General features: G+C 42.3%; 1 protein-coding gene across 1 annotated transcript in view; it reads left to right on the top strand.

Annotated features, from left to right (window-relative positions):
- The window catches only part of HYDIN (HYDIN axonemal central pair apparatus protein), a 342,401-nt gene that overhangs the window by 319,286 nt on the left and 1,660 nt on the right, over positions 1-21,455 (top strand). Inside the window, exons 79-85 of the mRNA XM_027618048.1 lie at positions 416-693; positions 1,942-2,161; positions 3,793-4,005; positions 5,135-5,298; positions 6,145-6,295; positions 13,325-13,555; positions 19,548-19,772. Of these exons, the coding sequence (XP_027473849.1) occupies positions 416-693; positions 1,942-2,161; positions 3,793-4,005; positions 5,135-5,298; positions 6,145-6,295; positions 13,325-13,555; positions 19,548-19,772 (1,482 nt within the window). The remainder of the gene's footprint in view (positions 1-415; positions 694-1,941; positions 2,162-3,792; positions 4,006-5,134; positions 5,299-6,144; positions 6,296-13,324; positions 13,556-19,547; positions 19,773-21,455) is intronic.

Here is a 21,455-nt window from a genome sequence, read left to right as displayed (position 1 = left end):
AGGCCTGAGGAAGGACCTGGGAATCTGCATCTGAAACAGCACATTAGGGAACATGGTACAGAGAGGCCAGGGAGCCCTCCTTGGAAAGACACCAGAGCACTGTTTCCTCTTTCCTCTTATTGTACTATTTCCTCCACCAGAGAGTAGGGATCATTTGCTGCAAGGAGTTGAAGAGAGAATTAACATTTATGAAATGCCTATTTCATGCCACACATTTATACAGATGATCTGAATCTTCACCATAGAGTAAGTCACAGAAAGTTTAAGTAACTTGCCAAAGATGACCTGGCCAGTAGGAGGGAGCAGAATGGGATCTGACCCCTGGGCTTGTTGTAGCCCTAAGAGCAAGACCCAGGAATGGATGCCTCCAATCCCCCTGCCCTCAGCGGCTGAGTCTCCTTGTGGTTTTGTCCAGGTCATCACCCTGATACCATTCCACAACATCACTCTGAAGCCCAAAGAGGTCTGTAAGCTGGAAGTCATCTTTGCCCCAAAGAAGCGCATCCCTCCCTTCTCCGAGGAGGTGTTCATGGAATGTATGGGGCTCCTGCGTCCCCTCTTCCTCCTCAGCGGCTGCTGCCAGGCCCTGGAGATCTCCCTGGACCAGGAGCATCTCCCCTTCGGACCAGTCGTGTATCAGACACAAGCCACGCGTCGCATCCTTATGTTGAACACTGGTGACATGGGTGCAAGGTAGGAGAGCGGTGTGCCCACCCCGAGGCTAGCACAGCCCTGTGACACTGGCTTTGCCCTGGATCTGGACACGACATCTGTTTCACAAGTCAGGCCACTTGGTATTTCTTTCCCCTCCCTCTCACATCCCCTCCCATCGCTCAGATGTGACAGCAGTGGTCCCGCTCGGGTGACTGTTGCTGCCAGGATGACGAAAATTAATGTCCTCGAGAACATTTGCCTGGTGCCTGTTCTATGCCCTTTACATGGCTCCTCTTGGCTAATCCCACACAGTTCCATGGCTGATCCATTTTACAGATGAGACAACTGAGATTACTTTACCAAAATCATGCATTTAGCAAGGACTCACACTGTGCAGGTACAGTGCTGAGCATTCTTACAGATAAGCTCCCACTTAATTATCCCAGGCCCCTGTAGGGTCCTCTGTTGTCCCCATTTCACAGATGAATATGAGGCTCAAGGAGGTCAGGTGATTGACCTGAGGTCACATAGCCAAGAAGTGGGGGGAAAAGACGGGATTGGAACCCAAGAGCCAAGAGCCTCCCCTCCAGGCTCTTCCCTCTAGCTAGCAGGTGCCCACCCCCGTCACTACTCAGGCAGGCCCCCATAGCCATGCAGGTGGGCACCGAATACCTGCACGGGGCACCCTCGCCAAGACCTCAGTGAGAACAGTGCCCTGAGAGTGTGATGTGGCGGGCCCCCGAGTGCTGGAAGCACAGGTCTGCACTGCCCAACCTCTGTCTCCCATTGGCCCACAGAGGGATGACTACACAGGGCCCTCAGGTCCCAGCGCCACCAAGGGCAGGTGCAATGCTCACCTGCATCGCCTCTGCCCTCCTGGATGGGGCGGGTGGGGAGGGGTTGCTGATAACCACGGTCTCGGGAGGATTCCAGTCCTAGCCCAATCACTTCCTAGCCGTGTGATCTTGGATACACATGTGTTAGTGCATTCATGCACATGTTCCCCCGTGAGCCACTGGTGGACCATAAGATAAGATGCAGCCCCTTCCCACCCTGCTCTGGTCTGAGAGGCAGCTGAGCCATCTTACCCAGGAGAGACCTGGCTCTTGTCCCCACTGCCTCTGCTGCACTCAGTGGTGGTCTTCCTCCCAGGTCCCAGGGAGTGCTCATTAGCAGGTAAACCTCCCAGCTAAAAGCCCGGGCAAAGTCTCTTGATCTCAGCAGCATTGAGGACACCCCCAGGATACTAGTAAACTGTCTTTCTTGTCTCCTTTTATCCTGGAAAAGGTTTAAATGGGATGTCAAAAAATTTGAGCCTCATTTCTCCATCAGCCCAGAAGAAGGCTATATCACTGTGGGCATGGAGGTTTCGTTCAAAGTGACCTACCGTCCCACTGAAGTGGGCAAGGAGAGTCTCTATAAAAACTTGCTCTGCTTCATCCAGGGAGGCAATCCCTTGAGCCTAACCCTATCTGGAGTCTGCGTGGGACCACCTGCAGTAAAAGAGGTCAGTAGATGCTGCCCACAGATGGGCCAGTGGCCAGAGTGGGCCCAGCAAGCTCCACAAGTGAATTCAGCCAGGGCTTCTAGAAACAAGTGACTCTGTTCAAACAGTCCTCGGTGCCAACATCAAACATTCAGACCTGCTTCCCGACCCCTGCCACGGGGCTTTTGCATAATCTGTTCCCACTGCAGCAATATTCATTTTCCCTCTTCATCCTATTCATTCTTCAGCCCTCAACTCAAGCATCACATTCTCAAGGAAGATTTAACTGATATCTCTGGCTAGATCAAATTCTGTTACACACTCTGTAAGTAAAGGGGAAACACCTTTCTCTCCTTCTCTCTCATTAATAAAGGGGGGAGGGGGCCTTGAGTTAATCCTCTGCTAGCCATGTCCATAGAAACCTGAGAATGGACTGTGTTCCACTTATGGTAAAAACGCTTATGGCGAAAATGACACCCAATCTTCATCTCTACTATCCCATTATTTCAAGAGTGTTATGTAAATGGACTCATGCGGTATGCTCTGAACATGTATGTACAAGTCTTGGCAAGAACAGATGCTTTCATTTTCTTGGGTAAATATCTAGGAGTGGAATGGCTGGGTCATAGAGCAGGCATATATTTACTTTTTTAAAAACCTACTAAACTGTCCTCCAAAGTGGTTGTGTCATTTTACATTTCTACTAGCAATGTCTGACATTTCCGCTTATGTCACATCTTGCCAACACTTGATACAGTCAGTTGTTTTAATTTTAGTCATCCTAATAGATATGTAGTGGTGTCTCCTTGTGTTTTTTAATTTGTAGCTCCCTAATGACTAACGATGTTGAGCATCTTTTCGGGTATTTATTTGCCACCCACATATCATCTTTGTTGGAGTATCTGTTCAAATTTTCTATCTTTAGCTGGGTTGTTTGTTTTCTTCTTACTGAGTTTTGAGAGTTCTTCATATATTCAGGACACAAATTTTTCCATTTAGATCTTCAATCTGTTTAAAGTTAACTTGTGTATGTAGTGCAAGATATGGATCAAAATTCATTTCATTGTATTTTTTTGTATACTGATATCCAATTGTTCCAGCAACATTTGTTAAAAATATTATCATTTCTCCACTGAAATACCTATGCACCTTGGTCAGAAACCATTTAACCATATAGGTGCAGCTCTATTGCTGAATTCTGTTCTTGTCTGCTAGTCTATTTGACTGTCCTTACCACCACTGCCACACTGTCCCCATTGCTACATTTGGTGGTCAGTTCTCAACTGTTGACCTGTTGATAGCATTTGAGACCTTGAACAAATCCCTTAAAGGAGGATCCTTCCAACACTTTCCTCACATGCTTCCTAGGATACCACCCTTTCCTAGGTTTCCTCCTACCTTATTAGATGCTCCCTCTGATTTCTTCTGATTTTTCTTAACATTGGTGTGTGCCAGTCAGGAATTAGTTCTTAAATTTCTTCTTTTTCTAAAAACAATTAACTTCCTGACAATCTCATCCAGTTTCTTGGCCTTAAAAAAAAAAAAAAAAGCCATACCCTCAACTCCCAAATATGTATCTCCATCCTGAACCTTCCCTCGAACTCCTCATGTGTAAATTCCATCACCTGCCTGAGGTGCCTGCTTTCTTCTAGGTGGTAAACTTCACCTGCCAGGTGCGCTCCAAGCACACGCAGACCATCTTGCTTTCAAACCGCACCAACCAGACCTGGAACCTGCACCCCATCTTTGAGGGCGAGCACTGGGAGGGGCCAGAGTTCATTACCCTGGAGCCCCATCAGCAAAACAAGCCCTATGAGATCACCTACAGACCCCGCACCATGAACTTGGAGAACCGCAAACATCAGGTAGACTGAGGCTTCCCCCACCCACTTTGGTTTCCCTGTGTGGTTGGAGGGGGAAGAGTGGTGCAAAAGAGGTGAGGAGACAGAGTTTGGGGGCTCAGAGAATGTTCAAACAAGAGGGGACCCCACGAATCGTGTTGGAACAATAGGGAATCATGCAGATTATCGAGTCCAAAGCCTCCCTTGGTGCCCACATGTTTTCATGTATAGGCGATTCTCTTGGAATGAGGGGCACAGTTCTGAAAGAGTCCTGGACTAAGCATCAAGCAATTAATATTTAGCTTAATTGCACAAATAACATCATCGTGGCTGTAATAAAAATAAAAAAGGAAAGAAGCCGTAATCTTCAACCCTAAAAAAGAACTATTTTCTTCTATCTTCACTACCAACCTTCATTCAGATACAGCCATAGCTGCCACCATCACATACCCAATTTTGCCTTCTGTTTATTTTCACTTTACATTATATCATGAACGTTTTTCTGTTTCACTAGATAGTCTTTGTGATCATCATATTTAATGATTGTCTAATATTTCTTTGAATGAGAGTTCCATAATTTATTTAACATTCCCCAGTTGTTGAATATGAAAGTTATTACCAAATTTTCATCAATATTATAAATGGTTTTAATATATGTGTGTGTATGCAGCTTTTTCCTCTGAAGGGATTTTTAAGTTCCCTCGGGTAAAGCCTCCGGCTAGCTCAATCGGTAGAGCATAGGCTCTCAAGTTCCTTGGGGTGGGGTTCCTGGTTCAAATACATATGAACACTTTTATGACTCTTTTTTTTTAAAAGATTTTATTTATTTATTTGAGAGAGCAAGAATGAGAGAGAGAGAGAGCACATGAGAGGGGGGAGGGTCAGAGGGAGAAGAGACTCCCTGCTGAGCAGGGAGCCCGATGTGGGACTCGATCCTGGGACTCCAGGATCATGACCTGAGCCAAAGGCAGTCGCTTAACCAGCTGAGCCACCCAGGCGCCCCAGTTTTATGACTCTTAAAACATACTGCCACGATGCTTTCTAAAAGTTATGCTTATGTCAGGGCCTACGTTAACCCTGTGTTACTACCATGCCTGAGAGGTAGCTAATAAGGGACCTTCTGTGCCATTCTGACCACGCTTCTTCTCCTTAGGGCACCCTCTTCTTCCCCCTCCCCGATGGGACTGGCTGGCTGTATATGCTGAATGGGGTTTCTGAGCTCCCCAAAGCCGTGGCCAACATCTTCCGTGAAGTACCATGTAAGACGCCCTACGTTGAACTCCTGCCAATCACCAACTGGCTTAACAAGCCCCAGAGGTGAGGGAGTGGGGCAAGGAGTCAGGGTGGAGGAGATGGAGGAGGGAGGACATCCACTGTCTAGCCTGGCCTTTCACCTGGTCAGCACCTCTAGAGGACATTGAGGGACTGAAAGAATCAGAGACAAATTTCCCTGATGTGAACAGGCACTGCCTGACCTCTAAGCTTCCAGACCCCCAGTGCTATCTGTGAATAGCGGAGTACCTAAGTCTCCTAGACCAGGGCCTGGCACAAAATAAGTGCTCAGTAAATGTTAGCTGTTATTATTGTCAAAATGAGAATCGTGGTGGTTATTATTGAGTGCTCCACCATATCACCTCAGCCACTAGCCAAAGAAGGACGTCCCTTGGATCTTTAGTTGCAGTGGGAGTAGAGTAGAATACAAGGGCTAGAGAAGCTTGAAGACTAGCAGCCTTGTCCCCTTCTTTTACAGAGAAGGAGCCAAAGGCTGGGAGAAGAGGTTTACTTACTGAAGGCTGCCAGGTAGCATAATGGATGAAGGCCCAGACCTAAGTTTGAATCCTGGTTCTACCAATAACTAGTCATGTTATCTGAGCATGTTTCCTCTTGGCCTCTATTTCCCCATTAGTAAGACGGAGGTGATAATCATGTGTAACTCCATGTTTTACTAGGAACACATGTGGAGCCCTGACTCAGCACGTGGCACATAATAGGTGTCAATAAATCATAGTTATTGGTATTGTTGGAGACAAAGTAAAGACCAGAGCCCTGGACCCACGTGCTTGTCATAAAGTCAGGAGTAGAAATAGCACCTTTCCTTCTTTCCTCTGGGCAGACAGTCACATTTTCTCTATCCTCTCTTCATGTGCTGCTATGTCCCCCCAGATTCCGGGTCATTGTGGAAATGATAAAACCAGAGAAGCCAGACCTAAGCGTCACCTTAAAAGGCCTTGACTACATTGATGTACTGTCTGGCTCCAAGAAAGACTATAAGCTGAACTTCTTTTCCCACAAGGAGGGACTATACAGTGCAAAGGTATCTATATGTTAAAAGCATTTCCCTGGAACCCTGGAGGTTTGCCGCTGAGGTGATGATCCTGGGGTTAGGGAGTGAAGATGTCCTTCCACCGCCAGCCTATCCTTACCCTGTTGGGCTAACCATTTAGTGACCTGGCAAAGGCTCTCAGGATTCCCAGCCTCTTTAAGGTGGAGCCAGATTGCAGGGCCACCCATCTGTCATGTAGACCGACACCAAACATTCAAAGCAGCAGAATCATGAAAATCCTTAAGAAGTGAATAACACTAGGCCAGCAAACACCAGACCACAATAATAAGAAAAGATCCCTTTTTCTGAGTGCTGCGAGTGGCTAGCACCGTACTGAACACTCAGTACACACAACTAGTAATGTCAGAGCCAGGATTCAACTCAGAGGCACCTGCTCCAAGATACCACGGGGCCTTTCATGCATGAACTATTTCTCCTAATTCGTTCATTAGTCCAACAAGTACCTATGAGCATATCGGCCACATACTATACTAAGTGCTGGCAGCATGGCAATGATCACAAATAGGCATGGTCTCTGTCTTCGTGGAATGCCCAGTCCAGTAAAAGCAGAAGGCTATTAACCAAATAATAGTACTATGAATGTATAATTACAAAATGAGACATGCACTTTGAAGAAAAGGACCACATATGGATCAGTAGCTCAAGGGTGGGGTTAGGGCTGAAGATAATATATGGAAATTACTCATTTATAGATAATGTAGAAATTACTTATTTATAGATAGTATTAGAAGCTCTGATGAAAGATGGAATAAGCTAGGGAAAGATTTTAAAGTGATAAAAGAAAAAAACCTAGGAACGCATCTCCTCCCTCCAGAAGAGATAGTAGCAAAACCCATGCAGTAGATGTCATCCTTTCCTATAACCACTGAGGTGACCTGCTCCACTCAGATCACATTCACAGGCTAACAGAGAACCTTAAAATCAAGGTCTCATGAAACATCTGAAGGGGAAAAAAGGCCACTATAAATAGAAATACCAGCTCAACAAAGAGGAACCCCTAAGATAAAAGGTGTATTAAAGCAAACAGAATATTTTTAGTGAATATTATTAATATCCTCAAAGGAATAAAGGAGAATAATCCTACCCATAATAGAAGAACAGGCTATTATGGAAGATAAGCAATTAGAGACCCAGAAAATAAAAAATGCAATGTTTGTAATAGAAAACCATAGAGAAAGGCTGAATAGTGTAATGAGGAAGAGATTACTAGTAAGTTAGAAGAAGGAGCTGAGTAATAGCACAGATTTAAGCACATGAGCACAAAGAAATGGCAAGAATGGAAGGAAGTAATAAGTGCTAGAGAGGGTATGGAGAGATTGGATCCATCATGCATTGCTGATGGGAGTGTAAATGGTGCAGCTGCTGCCAAAAACAGTCTGGCATTCCTTAAATGGTTAAACGTAGAGTTACCATGTGACTCAGCAATTTCACTCCTAGGTGCATACCCAGGATAAATGAAAACATACGTCCACACAAGAACCTGTCCATAAATGTTCATAGCAGCATTATTCATAAGACCAAAAAATGGTTATAAACCAAATGTCCATCAATCCAGATGGATAAGTACAGTGGAATATTATTTGGCAACAAAAAGAAATGGAAAGGAAGTGCTAATACATGCAACACAAGGGTGAACCTCGAAAACATTATGCTAGCTGAACAGAGCCAGTCACAAATGGCCACATATTATATGATTTCATTTATATGAAATGTCCAGAATAGGCAGATCTATAGAAAGAGAAAATAAATTAGTGATGCCTAGGGCAAGAGTGGATGAGTTAGGAGGAAATGGGGAATGATGGGTAATGGACACAGAGTTTCTTTTCAGGGTGATGAAAATGGTCTAAAATTGACCGTGGTGATATTTGCATCACTTTGTGACTATACACTTTAAATGGATGAATTATATGGTATGTGAATCGCATCTCAATAAAGCTGTTTCAAAAAAAGAATGGAAGGAAATATGAGACGTAAAATATAAACCAAAGAGTTCTAATATCCACCTAATAAGAAATTCAATACCCAAAAAAACAAATAATCCAGTTAAGAAATAGGCAGAAGACAAGAAGAAAAGACTTCTTTTCCGAAGAAGACATCCAAATGGCTTACAGACACATGAAAAGATGCTCAACATCACTTATCATCAGGGAAATACAAATCAAAACCATGATGAGATACCACCTCACACCTGTCAGAATAGCTAAAATTAACAACACAGGAAACAACAGGTGTTGGCGAGGATGTGGAGAAGGGAGAACCCTCTTGCAGTATTGGTGGGAATGCAAACTGGTGCAGCCACTCTGGAGAACAGTATGGAGGTTCCTCAAAACGTTAACAATAGAACTACCCTATGATCCAGCAATTACACTACTAGGTATTTACCCAAAGGATACAAAAATACAGATCCAAAGGGGTACATCCACCCCGATATTTATAGCAGCATCATCAACAGTAGTCAAACTATAGAGAAAGCGCAAATGTCCATTGACTGATGAATGGATAAAGAAGATGTGGTATATATACAATGGAATATTATTCAGCCATCCAAAAAATGAAATCTTGTCATTTGCGATGATGTGAATAAAGCTAGAGAGTATTATGCTAAGTGAAATAAGTCAGTCAGAGAAATACAAATACCATATGATTTCACTCATATGTGGAATTTAAGAAAAAAAAAACAGATGAATATATAGGAAGGGGGAAAAGAAAAAAAGGAGAGAGGGAAATAAGCCATAGGAGACTCTTAATGATAGGGAAAAACTAAGGATCAATGGAGGGAGGGAGGTGGGGGATGGGCTAGATGGGTGATAGGATTTAAGAGGGCACTTGTTGTGATGAGCACTGGGTGTTATATGTAAATGAACCACTGAATTCTCCTCCAGAAACCGATATTGCACTGTATGTTAACTAAAATTTAATTTAAAAAAAAGAGCTCCTAAAACAGAAAAACAAGATAATAGAAGGAAGAAAATACTCTTCAAAATAGTTGAAGAAAATTTTCCAGGGCTATTTGAAAAAGACTGAGTCTTGTAATTGAAGGGACCCAACAACTTGCCAAATAGGGTGAGTGAAAAAAAAAAAAAAACCTCACATCTAAATACATGAGAACAAAATTGTAGAAAACTGGCATAAAAAAGAAATTCCTAAATGATTCTAGAGAAAGTAAAAGGAAATAATCACAATAACATCAGATTTCTCGTGGTAACACTGGATACAAAAAACAGTGGAGGGGCACCTGGTTGGCTCAGTAGGTTAAGTGTTTGACTCTTAATTTTGGCTCAAATCATGATCTCTGGGTCATGAGCTTGAGCCCCCATGATGGGGTCCACATTGGGCATGGAGCCTGTGAGCCTGCTTAAGATTTTCTCTCTTCCTCTCCCTCTGTGCCACCCCACCCCTATCACATGTGCATACATGCATGCTCACTCTCTTTCTCTCAAGAAAAAAGGGGGGGGGGGGCAGTGGAGTAAGCTATTCATATAACTTAGAGTGATGTTCAATCTAGAACTTTTTCCAAACAAAACTATTACGAGGGCAAAATAAAGACATTTTTAAACATGCAAGGACTCAAAGTAACCTACCCATATATATAATCCATGTTTGAAAGAAGTACTATAAAAGTAAAAGTTTTTTAATTAGCAAAACTTTAAAAACAAGTAAGTGAATTCAAGAGGAAAACATAAGGATACAATGAACAAAGAATCAAACTTCAATTGATAGGTATTTCAAATAATTGTTGAAAAGCAATCTGAAATGAATATTTCATATGACCTCAATATAGGAAATAGCAAGGGGAGGAATAAAATAAGGCAATGAAAATTTTTTCTCATTCAGTGGGAAGCACATGGGGAAATAAAAGATGTTCTTTCATTCACCAGAAGGGTAGGGAAAGAATAAAGATAGTCATAAACTATAGATATGAACAGAAAAATATAAGTAAATATATGTTTTAAAGTGTTAAGTAAAAATGATGGTGAACACAGATCACAGAGTCTCTTTACAATAATATGTATTAAAATTAACAACACAAAAGTTTTTTAAAAATCAAAAGTACTTCTTCTGATTATAATGGAGTAACTACTCTTCCCACCATAAATGATCATAAAACTGGGCAAAGTTTCTGAGGCACGTCTTCTCAGGCATTGGCAACAGGAGCACAATACTGCAATCCATTGAAGAGAAGAAAAGCTAATGAGATGAATCTCCATAATTGTCCTGGCTCTCTGCCAAGGGACAGTTTCCTGACTGCAGTGCAGTGAGCTGGAGTCTAAGCAAAGCACAGCTGCCCCGTTGAACTGACAATGCAGAAATCAGAGTTTGGTGCAGTTGAAATAGCTAGTCTTGACAGGGTGGGAGAGGAGTGGAGGGAGCAATGTATGGAGTGGCAGGGTGTTGGGAGGGAAGGGAGACAGAAGTCTGTGTGGGAGTTCCCCTCAAAGTCTTTGGCTGAGAGTTGTCCTGCATGTGCACAAAATGAGGCTACATGAGATTTGTCAGAGAACAGCTTCCAAAAGAGGTTGATAAAGAAACAAAGATACATTAATCAGCGCTGGGGAACATTGGAGGTCTGGCTCGGCCAGATGAAAAGACTGCATTAACATCTCACCAACATCCTAAGAATCCAGTGAAATACCAGAAAGGCCAGAAGAAAGGACCATGCCCTTAGGATAAGTCCTTTTAGGCCCTTAAAAAGTCTAAAACTAAGCAACTACAAGATCTGCAGGAAGGACAAAATTTGGAGATTGAATCCCACCAAGTTGGAAGGTCTTGAGAAACACCTTGAGCTTTCCACAGATCTGCTCTAACAAAGCATAAAACCAAACCTACACAACTTTAAGGTGATAAGTCAATAAGTCAATGATTGAACCGCCTCCTAGAATAAAATCAACACTCTTACAAGGAAGATAACAGAATCCAGAATCTCTACAATGATCATCAGCAATGTCCAGTGCACCAGCAGAAATTACTAGATTTGTGACAAAGCAGGGAAATGTGACCCATAGTCAAGAAAAATGTAGTCAATAAAAATGGACTCCAGGATGGGCCAGATTTAGCAAAGACCTCAAACCATCTATTATAAACATGTTTAGAACTAAAAGAAATCGGGTCGCCTGGGTGACTCAGTTGGTTAAGCGACTGCCTTCAGCTCAAGTTATGATCCCAGGGTCCTGGGATCGAGCCCCGCATCCGGCTCCCTGCTGGGTGGGAAGCCTGCTTCTCCCTCTCCCACTCCCCCTTGTGTTCCCTCTCTCGCTGTCTCTCTCTCTCTCTCTGTCAATTAAATAAATAAATAAAATCTTTAAAAAAAAAAGAACTAAAAGAAATCATTTCAAATAAATAAGGACAGATAAGGAATCTCAGCAGAGAAATGGAAAGTATAAAAAAAGAACCGAATGGATATTCTAGAATTAAAATTAAAAATTTCAATAAACTGAAATGAAAGTTTCACTGGATGTTCTTAACAGCAGATTGAATTAAAAGTAAAAGGATTGAATAAAAAGAACCAGAGCCTCAGGAACCTGTGAGAAAATATGAAATTTTAAAATACATGGGTAATATGAGTCCCAGAAGAGAAGAAAGTGAGAATGGGGCAGAAAAGTATTTGAAAAAAAAAATTATGAAACTTCCCTGGTTTTATTTTAAAAATACATATATTTATAGATCCAAGAAACTTGGCAAACCTCAAGCAGGAAAAATACAAAGATAACCATGATATACAAGAAGACCATGTCTGTGCACATCATAGTAAAACTGCTAAGAATCAAAGATAAAGAGAAAAGCTTGAAACAACCAGATATTTAAAAATACGGCTAAATACAGGGAACAATAATAAAAATGACCGCTGACTTCCCTTCAGATATAATGGAAGCCATCTGCAAAGTGCTGAATTCTATCAACCGAAAATTCTTCATTCACTGAAAATATCCTTTAAAATGGAGATATTTTCAGATAAAAGAACATGAGAGGATTTAATGCCAACAGACTGGTATCACTGGACAACATGCTAATAAGTATTCTTCAGTCTGAGGGAAAATGATACCCGACAGAAATCTGGGTGTACTGGCAGCAGAAGCTTATCATGCCAGTCGCAGGGGTGAGGGGACAATGTAGTGCAAGTCGCAAGGGTGGGCTCTGGAGTCAGTTCAACCTTGTTCAAGTCCTGGCTCTGACACTTCTCTCTGCATGTGACCTTGGCAAGATATTTAGCTTTGCTGAACTTCAGTTTCCTTGGGGGGAAAAAAAAAAGAAAGAACCAAAACAAAACCAAACAAGAGAAAAAGGAAACAGTGAGGGGAATAATAATGCCGCCTGCAAGCTGTATACATTAAACAAGTACTTCTTGGGCCTGGCACAAAGTAATCATTGATTAAATGTTAGATGCTGTCATTACCATTTTTTTTTAAGATTTTATTTATTTATTTGACAGAGAGAGACAGTGAGAGAGGGAACGCAAGTAGGGGGAGTGGGAGAGGGAGAAGCAGGCTTCCCGCTGAGCAGGGAGCCCGATGCGGGGCTCAATCCCAGGACCCTGGGATCATGGACCTGAGCCGAAGGCAGACGCTTAATGACTGAGCCACCCAGGCGCCCCTGTCATTACCATTATTAATATTATTGTCGATTCCAGCAGCAACTGGCATAGGAGTGAAGCCCACTACAGCAGAAAGCTCTTGAGGTGTTGCTTCTTCTCTCTGGGGCCAGCTAGCAGTCCCCCTGGACACCTTCACCTTCAGCACTAGACAGTGCTGCTCTGGCCTCTTCTGAGCAAACCCGGGCTGTTCCATCCGCTCTCACCTGGGAGGAGCCAGAGCGGAACTCTGCAGGAGAAAGGCTGGCTGGTGGGGGTGCAGACAGGGTGGGAGTGCCGATGTCAGCCCGGCACCTGTGCTTCGTGTCCGCAGGCAATGCTAGCAGAGAGAAGGAACTCCTTGAGACAGCAGGAGCCCCTCTGCTAACCCCCCTCCTCTGCCCTACTTCCTCCCTCTCTCCCTGCCAACCCAGGTGATCTTCCGAAATGAAGTGACCAATGAGTTCTTACACTACATGGTGAGTTTCAGGGTCATCCCTTCAGGCATCATCAAAACCATTGAGATGACAAGCCCCGTCCGGCAGAGCACATCAGCCTCCATCAGGGTGGAGAACCCCCTGCCCTATTTGGTGACCTTCTCCACGGAATGCAGGGTGCCTGACATCAGCCTGCCCTCCCAGTTTGTGGTGCCTGCCAACTCTGAGGTACGGCCCTGGCTACCAGTGGTCCCCTGATATCTGTGACAGAGGCTCTGCCCATGGGGGGGTTGCATCCTTGAGTTTGGGTCAGCCCTGACAGTGGTTGGGAAGGCAGGGGACGGTCCCTCAATCACACCACTGATCTCCCCTTTCCCCTTCTGCCCGAGTCCTCACATGAACATGGGCGTATGAGCGCTTTGGTTCAGACATGTAAAAGGGACTTACTTATTAATTATGAAGCCTTGCCTCTGTCATATGCTTGTTTGCTTTGTTCAAATTGAAACTATTTTTGTTTTTTGCTAATTATAAAGGTGATGTAGAATATATGTGGTGAAAAGGAAAGCAAGGGACATAGCGTATCGAGTGAACAGCATGTGCACTGTCACGCACATAACGCTTGCTTATGCACAGACCCCTTCAGGAAGGATGCACAAGATACCTGTGCCCAGCTGGGAAGATATAGCCTGAAATTCTGAGCTGATGCGGCGATGAACTTTCTTTTGACTCTTTTCACTTTATGGCTCCAAACTCACTGTCCAGATTCCATCAAAATCCCTTCTGTTTCTCTAACTTAAGCCCACCCACTTATTCCCTGTGCCCACTCGAGCTCTTCCTTCCCCTTCAGAACGCAAAATCCTTTTTGTTCCTCAGAGAGTCTCCATGCCCTTCATTTTGTCTTTATATTTTTCAGCATAAATTATAAAAAATCTTTGCAGAAATATATAACACATATATACATATAATGTATTAAAACATGTTTACTTAAACAACTATGAAGGAAATATCTGTATAACCAATACCCAGGCCAGGACATAAAAAATTGCCACCATCCCAGAAACCTGTCTCCACTCACAGTACTGTCCGTCACCCCTAAAATTTACCACTGTCCTCATTTTGTAATAATTTCTTGTTTTTAAGCCATACGGTTTAGATTGGCCTGGTTTTGAACTTTATCCAAAAGAAATCATATAAACATTCTTCAGCGTTTTATGTCTTTTGCTCGACATCGTGTGTCCTGATGGTCGTCACATTGATGCACGCAGCTGAGATTCATTCATCCCCATCGCTGTAGAATATCCGTTCCATCATACAACTATACCACAATTTAGATATCCCAGACGTCTGTGTTGGTTTCAACGTTTGGCTATCATGCTGTGGACCTCACCACACAAGTGCCTTCCTGACGCACACGGCGTGTGTTTTCCACAGCGTATGCCTAGGAGAATCACCGGGTCACAGGGTGTACATGCCTGAACTGCCAACCAGGAGATAAGCTCCAGTCAGTAATGAGAGTTCACCAACTTTTGGCATTGTCACATTTTTAAAGGTTTACCAATCTGATAAAACTTGGGATCAACTAATAGCTCCTTGTGATCTTAGTTCACCTTTTTACAAACAGATTGACTTCAGTTGGTTAATAGTCTGTGCAGGAGATCTGCCTCCATGCTCCTGAGTGAGAATGAACCAGTTTTCCTTTCTTGTACTCTTTGTCCAATTTGAGCATCAGTTCTGCCCGCAATAGAAAAAGAATTGGGGATTTACCTGCTTTCTCGATTCCGTGAAAGAGTTTATAAAAGATTGAAGTTATGTCTTCCTTGAACTCACAGATGAAGTCCCTGAGCCCTGGTGTTTTCTTTTGGGGAAGGTTCTCCCCTACTGACTTGATTCCTTTCATAAGTTATTAAACTATTTAGATTTTCTGTTTCTTCCTGAATCAGTAACAAGAGCGTGGATGTTTCATCTGTATATTCAAAATATTGGCACAACATTGTTAATATCCTCTTACTACCTCTTCTATGTGATGTTCTTTTCTCATTTCTAATATTGGTTATTGTGCCTTCTCTTTCTTGATCTGTCTTGTTAGAGGTTTCCCAGCATTATATCTTATATTCAAAAAGACATCTTTTGGTTTTGTTGGTACTCTTTATTGTGTGTTTGTTTCCTAGTTGCTGGATTTCTACTTTTAATTATTTCCTTCTTTCTGCTTCCTGTGGGTTACTGGTGCTTTATCTAATTTCTAAGATGAGTGCTTAGTGCATTTACTTCTAGTCTTCTCTATTTTCCCATACACACATTTACGACTATAAGTCCCCCTCTTAAGTGCTGCTTTGGCTGCAGTGTACAAATTTTTATATGCAGCATTTTTTATCATTAAGTTCAAAAATGTTCTAACGTTCATTATTATGAATATTTCTTTTTTGACTCATGGGTTATTACAAGTGTTTCCTAATTTCCAAAGTGTGGATTTTTCTACATGTTGTTTTTTAAATTATTTTGTGGTCCTTATATTCCACATTATTTCAGTCCTCTAGATAATTTGTTTAGACTTGCCTTATGGCCCAATATATGATCTTTTTTTTTAACCCTCCATTTATTTTTAAAAAGCATGTGTTTGGCATTTGGTGTTCATTCTCTGATATTTTGGTCTATTTGTTTGGTCAGATTTAAGAGAGTATGTTAAAGTCACCACTGTGATAGGGGATTTGTCTGTTTGTCCTTGTAGTTCTGTCATGTTTTTGCTCTATATACTTTGAAGCTATATTACTAGTTAAATTAAAATCATAATATCCTTCTGATGACATTATATTAAGACTTGATCATCTCAAAAAAAAAAAAAAAAGACTTGATCATCTCACATTCCTGTTCTTCAAGAGTTTCTTGGCCATTCTTGGCCCTTTGCATTTCCATATAAATCAGCTTGTCATGTTCCTCCAAAAAAATTAAATAACCTATTAGGATTTTGATTGGATTATTTTAAGAATGTATTAGCTGCCAAATTACCCTAAAAATTAGCAACTTAAAACTGCAAGCATTTATTATCTACACAGTTTCTGAGGCTCAGAAATCCAAGAGCAGCAGCTTCACTGGGTGGTTTGAGCTGAGGATCTTTCCTGAGGATGTAGTCAGTTGTCAGCCAGGACTCCGGGCACCTCAAAGTTTTGATTGGCGCTGGATAACCTGCTTCCAAACTCATTCATGTGGTTGTTGGAAAGACCTTCATTCCTTGCTGGCTGTTGGCTGCAGGCTTCAGTTCCTCACCACGTACACTTCTCCCTAGAGCTGCTTTCACCCTGACAGCTTGCTTCCCCTAGAGCAAGTGACCTAAGAGAAGCAGAGAGCAAAGGAGAGAGAGCATGCGCAAGACAGAAACCACAGTCTTTTCCTCTTAATCTCAGAAGTGATATGCCATCTCTCTGCCATATACTAGGGGTCACGCAGACCAGCCCTGGTACAATATGGGAGAGGATGACCCACTGGGGGCCATCTTGGAGCATATCTGTGGCAGAGAGAATTCCAATCTTTACGCTATTGAGATTTCCAATCCATGGGCAGATCTCCATTTACTTAAGTCTTCTTATTTAATTTCTCTCAATAATATTTTTTTAGTTTTCTATGTAGAGGCCTTACTCACCTTTTGTTAGATTTATTTCTAGGCTTTATATATTTTGATACTATCATAAATGGTATCTTTTCAAAATTTCGTTTTCTATTTTTTGCAAGAATGCAACAGTATTAATGATTTTTGTATATTGACTTTGCCTTTATTTTTTGGCTTTTTAAGTTTTTATTTTAATTACAGTTAGTTAACATACAGTGTTATATTAGTTTCAGGTGTCCAATATAGTGATTCCACACTCCCATACATCACCTGGTACTCATCACCACAGGTGCTCTCCTTAATCCCCATCACCTGTTTCACCCATCACCCTACCTACCTCCCCACTGGTAACCTTCAGTTTTCTATAATTAAAACCTGTTTCTTGATTTGTCTCTTTTTTCCTTTGCTCGTTTGTTTTGTTTCTTAAATTCCACAAATACATGAAATCATACGGCATTTGTCTTTCTCTCACTGACTTATTTTGCTTAACATTATACTCTCTAGATCCATCCATGTCATTGGAAATGGCAAGATTTCATTCTTTTTGATGGCTGAGTGATATTCCATTGTATATATACACCACTTCTTCCTTATCCATTCATCAATCAGTGGATACTTGGGCTGCTTCCATATCTTGGTTATTGTAAACCGTGCTGCAATAAATACCAGAGTGCATGTATCCCTTTGAATTAGTGTTTTTGTATTCTTTGGGTAAATACCCAGTAGTGCAATTGCTGGATCATAGGGTAGTTCTATTTTTAACATTTTGTATATTGACTTTGTAACCAACCACCTTAAATAATTCCCTTATCAATAATAATAATTTCAATTATAGATTTTTAAGTTTTCTACATGTACAATCGTATCACCTGTACATAAATACAACTTTGTTTCTTCCATTATAAACTTCTTCCTTTAATTTCCTTTTCATGCTTTATAGGGCTATCTAGGAACTGCAGAGCGATGTTGACTAGAAAGGCAATAGACAGCATCCTTGCCTTTATCCTAATCTTGAAGGGAAAGCTTTCAAAGTTTCCCCATTTATTATGTTTATTTTGGGTTTCTTATAGATACCCTTTATCAAATTAAGGATGTCCCCTTCTATTCCTAGTTTGCTAAGAGCTTTTTTTAAAACTCCATGAATGGATGTAGTTTTATCAAATGCCTTAACTGCATCTACTGAGATGGTCAAATCATTGTTCTCCTTTTAATCTGTCAATGTGGCAACTGATTGGCGGTTAAATGTTAAACCAACCTTTCATTCATGGAATAAACCCATCTTTGTCATAAAACATTTTCTTCTTTATATATTGCTAGATTAGCTGGATAACATTTTTATTGGGCACTTTGTATGTATGTTTGGGGCGGGGAGGACTGGCATCCAGTTTTCTTTTTTCCTATTAGCCTTGTTTGATTTTGATATCAAAATCATGCTACCTGAAGTGGGTTCCCTCCTTTTCTCTTCTTTGGAAGAATTTGTGGAATACTTAGATTATCTAATAGAACTTACAAGTAAATCTTTATGATCCTGGAATTTTGTTAAGAGAAAACTTTTTTACTATTGCTTAAATCTCTTTAATGGTTACAGAACTACCTAGTTTTTCTTTATCTACTATGTCTGGTTTTGGAAGTTATATCTTTCATACATTTTCCCATTCTCATCTAATTTTTTTTAATTGTGGTAAAATCATCTAAATGCGTATACTCTATTTTCTGTTAAACATCTACAACAACTTTAACAATATCCTCTTTTTATTCTGGTTTTCAATGAGAAGAACTAGTTCTTTTTTAAAAAGAAACTATACCTACTCATGATACAAACAAGATTTTAACTATACAAAAGTATATGGAAGAGAAAACGAAAGTCCCCAAATCCCATTTCCTTCAGCCTAAGATAACTACTGGTAACAATTTGAAATACATCCTTGCTATCTCTTTTCTATACCTGCATAGACATAATCTCCTCCACAAAAATGGGCACATGCTTTATATACATTTCTGGAATGTCCTTCCTTTGACTTACAATATCATCAACACCTTTCATGGCAATGCTTATAGCTCTGCCTCTTCCTTTCTAATGGCTACATACTATTTCACCAAAGTGGATAAACTGTGACTTATTTAGCCGAGTTCTTACCGCTAAACTCATTTGAATTGTTTCCCTTATTTTGTTATTATAAGTCATACTCTTGGTTCTTATTCTGTTTTGCCATGCGTGATAATAGAAGGAGGAGAAAATCTTCCCCAAATGAAGGTAGAACCCAGGAAGCTGTTCTGAGATTGGCTATGAGCAAAGAAAGAGCTGCTTGACCTTCAGCCCCCCTGCTGGCAACACTCACCCCCATCGCCATAAGTGTGTGTTTCTCAAGAGAAGATCTAATACCTTTTAGATTCCAAGAGATTACAGATACATAAATACCTCTAGGGTATTTCTAGGGAAAGCCAGAAGGGATGCAGAGGAGAAAAGGGGCTATTTGGACAGAGATTCCCTGGGCTCAAGATCAGTGTGAGCATTTGCTGTGAAGCACCATTTCTGCCACCAACCTACTCTGAGGTCACTGAGTAGCAAGGGATGGGTTGGACTCTTGGCATCATGGGAGCCTCTGTCCTCTCTTGCAGGGCACATTCTCATTTGAATTCCAGCCCCTGAGAGCTGGAGAAACCTTTGGGAGACTAATGCTGCACAACAGTGATTTGGGTTACTACCTGTATGAGCTCAATTTGAAGGCCACGCCAGCACTGCCTGAAAAGCCCATCCACTTCCAGGCCATTCTTGGCAGCGGTCAGAGCATCTTTGCCAAGTTCACCAATTATACCCGGCAGAAGACAGAATACTACTGCAGGGTGAGTAGCCACTGTCCCACCCTCTGCCCTTCCCTTGCCAGCAGTCTGAGCTTAAAAATAATAGGCGGAGGATACAGGGGGTACAGAAATATGAAACTCAGAGGGAGTCAAGGGCTTCATCTAGCCTGGAAACTCCCAGCTAAAAACAGTATCAGGCCTGGCTTCTTCCTTACAGACGCTACCTTAACAAGCTGGGGTAGGGGTGGGGAGAGTTTTGCTTCCCACAGTATGTACAGTGGTCACTAGAAGAGACAGTAGGCCCGAGACCAAGGGCCTCCTGACGCTGTCATCGATTACAGGCGGGGAGTATATCATCCCCCTCTTTGGAGTGGCTCTGCCTCCGAAGCCCCAAGGTCCCTTCCTGATCCGGGCAGGGTACAACACAGTCATCCCCTTCAAGAACATTTTCTATCATCTGGTCACCTTCTCCTTCATTGTGGAGAACCTAGTCAATGAGTATAGGCTGTGAAATCCAACAGCCTTGGATTTGAACCCTGGCTTCACCACTTACTCTTTGAATACTTTACTAAAGCTCTCTAACCTTTTCTAGAAATGGTAATAATACCCCAACCTCACAGGATTGCTCTGAGGCCTTTAAAAGATGCATACAGAACTGTTTTCATAGAGCTTAGCTCATAGTACATGCTTCATATATGTTACCTATTATATAATTTAGAGTCCAGGCTTAACTACTGAAACAGAAACCCAAAATAACAACAAAAACAAAAGTTATTCTTATCTCAGATAACAGTGTGAACATAAGCAATTTGGGCTGGAATGGTAGCTCCATGACATCAGGTATCCAGACTCCTTCTATCCTGAGGCTCTTCCCTCTGTAAAGAGTTGCTTTGGTCCACAGGGACCAAGATGGCTTACCACGATGTCTGCATTCCAGCCAGCTCCAGGGGGGATGGTGGGGAGCTATATTTATCCCTTCCACTCACATTCCCTTGAACAAAACTGTGTAAGACCACATCTAGCAACAAGGGTAGCTAGGAGGCACAGCCTCCACACTGGGTTCCATGGCTAGAGTCAAGAGGCACGGGCTCTTGATCACTTATATCAGTCAGGAGAAGCTGGGTTATGCTATAGTAACAAACAGCCCCAATATCTTGGTGGCTTAAAACAACCAAGGTTTGTCCCTCATTTGTGCTGTCTATCCAGTGAGGGTCAGCAGGGGACTCTGTTCATCACAGCCATTCAGGGATCCAGGCTGAAGGGCCACCGCCAGCTCAGACGTCTCAGGTCGTAGTGCCAGAGGGGTGAAAAGACCCCAAGGGGACTGGTGCCGGCAAGCGAGCGCCCTCATGTGCAAGTGACCCCTTTCACTTCTGCTCGAAACTAACTGTCAAGAACTAGCCCCCCAATCCACGAGGAGCCAGAGTGTGCAGCCTTTCATGGGTGTGGGGGAAAAGAAGAGCCAGATAGGGGGAGTAGCCCCAGTGAAGACCACACTTCTGTAACCCTGCTTGGTATATCTGGGCAACCTCTCTTGGCCTCGATTTCTTTGTAGCAAAATGGATATAATAATTAGTATTACCTACTTTTCAAGGGACTTATAAGGGCACAACTTTTAATGACCTGCTCAGCCTCACACAAACGTGGGTTACTTGATGTCCGAGAGCGGGTGGGCAGGCGGGGGATGGGCCCGAGCTGCCCATGTGCTCTGTGGGATCCCTTGTG

Source organism: Zalophus californianus, chromosome 17 (assembly GCF_009762305.2).
Source record: "Zalophus californianus isolate mZalCal1 chromosome 17, mZalCal1.pri.v2, whole genome shotgun sequence".
NCBI classification, from domain to species: Eukaryota; Metazoa; Chordata; class Mammalia; order Carnivora; family Otariidae; genus Zalophus; species Zalophus californianus.
This window is presented reverse-complemented; position numbering and strand designations above follow the sequence as displayed.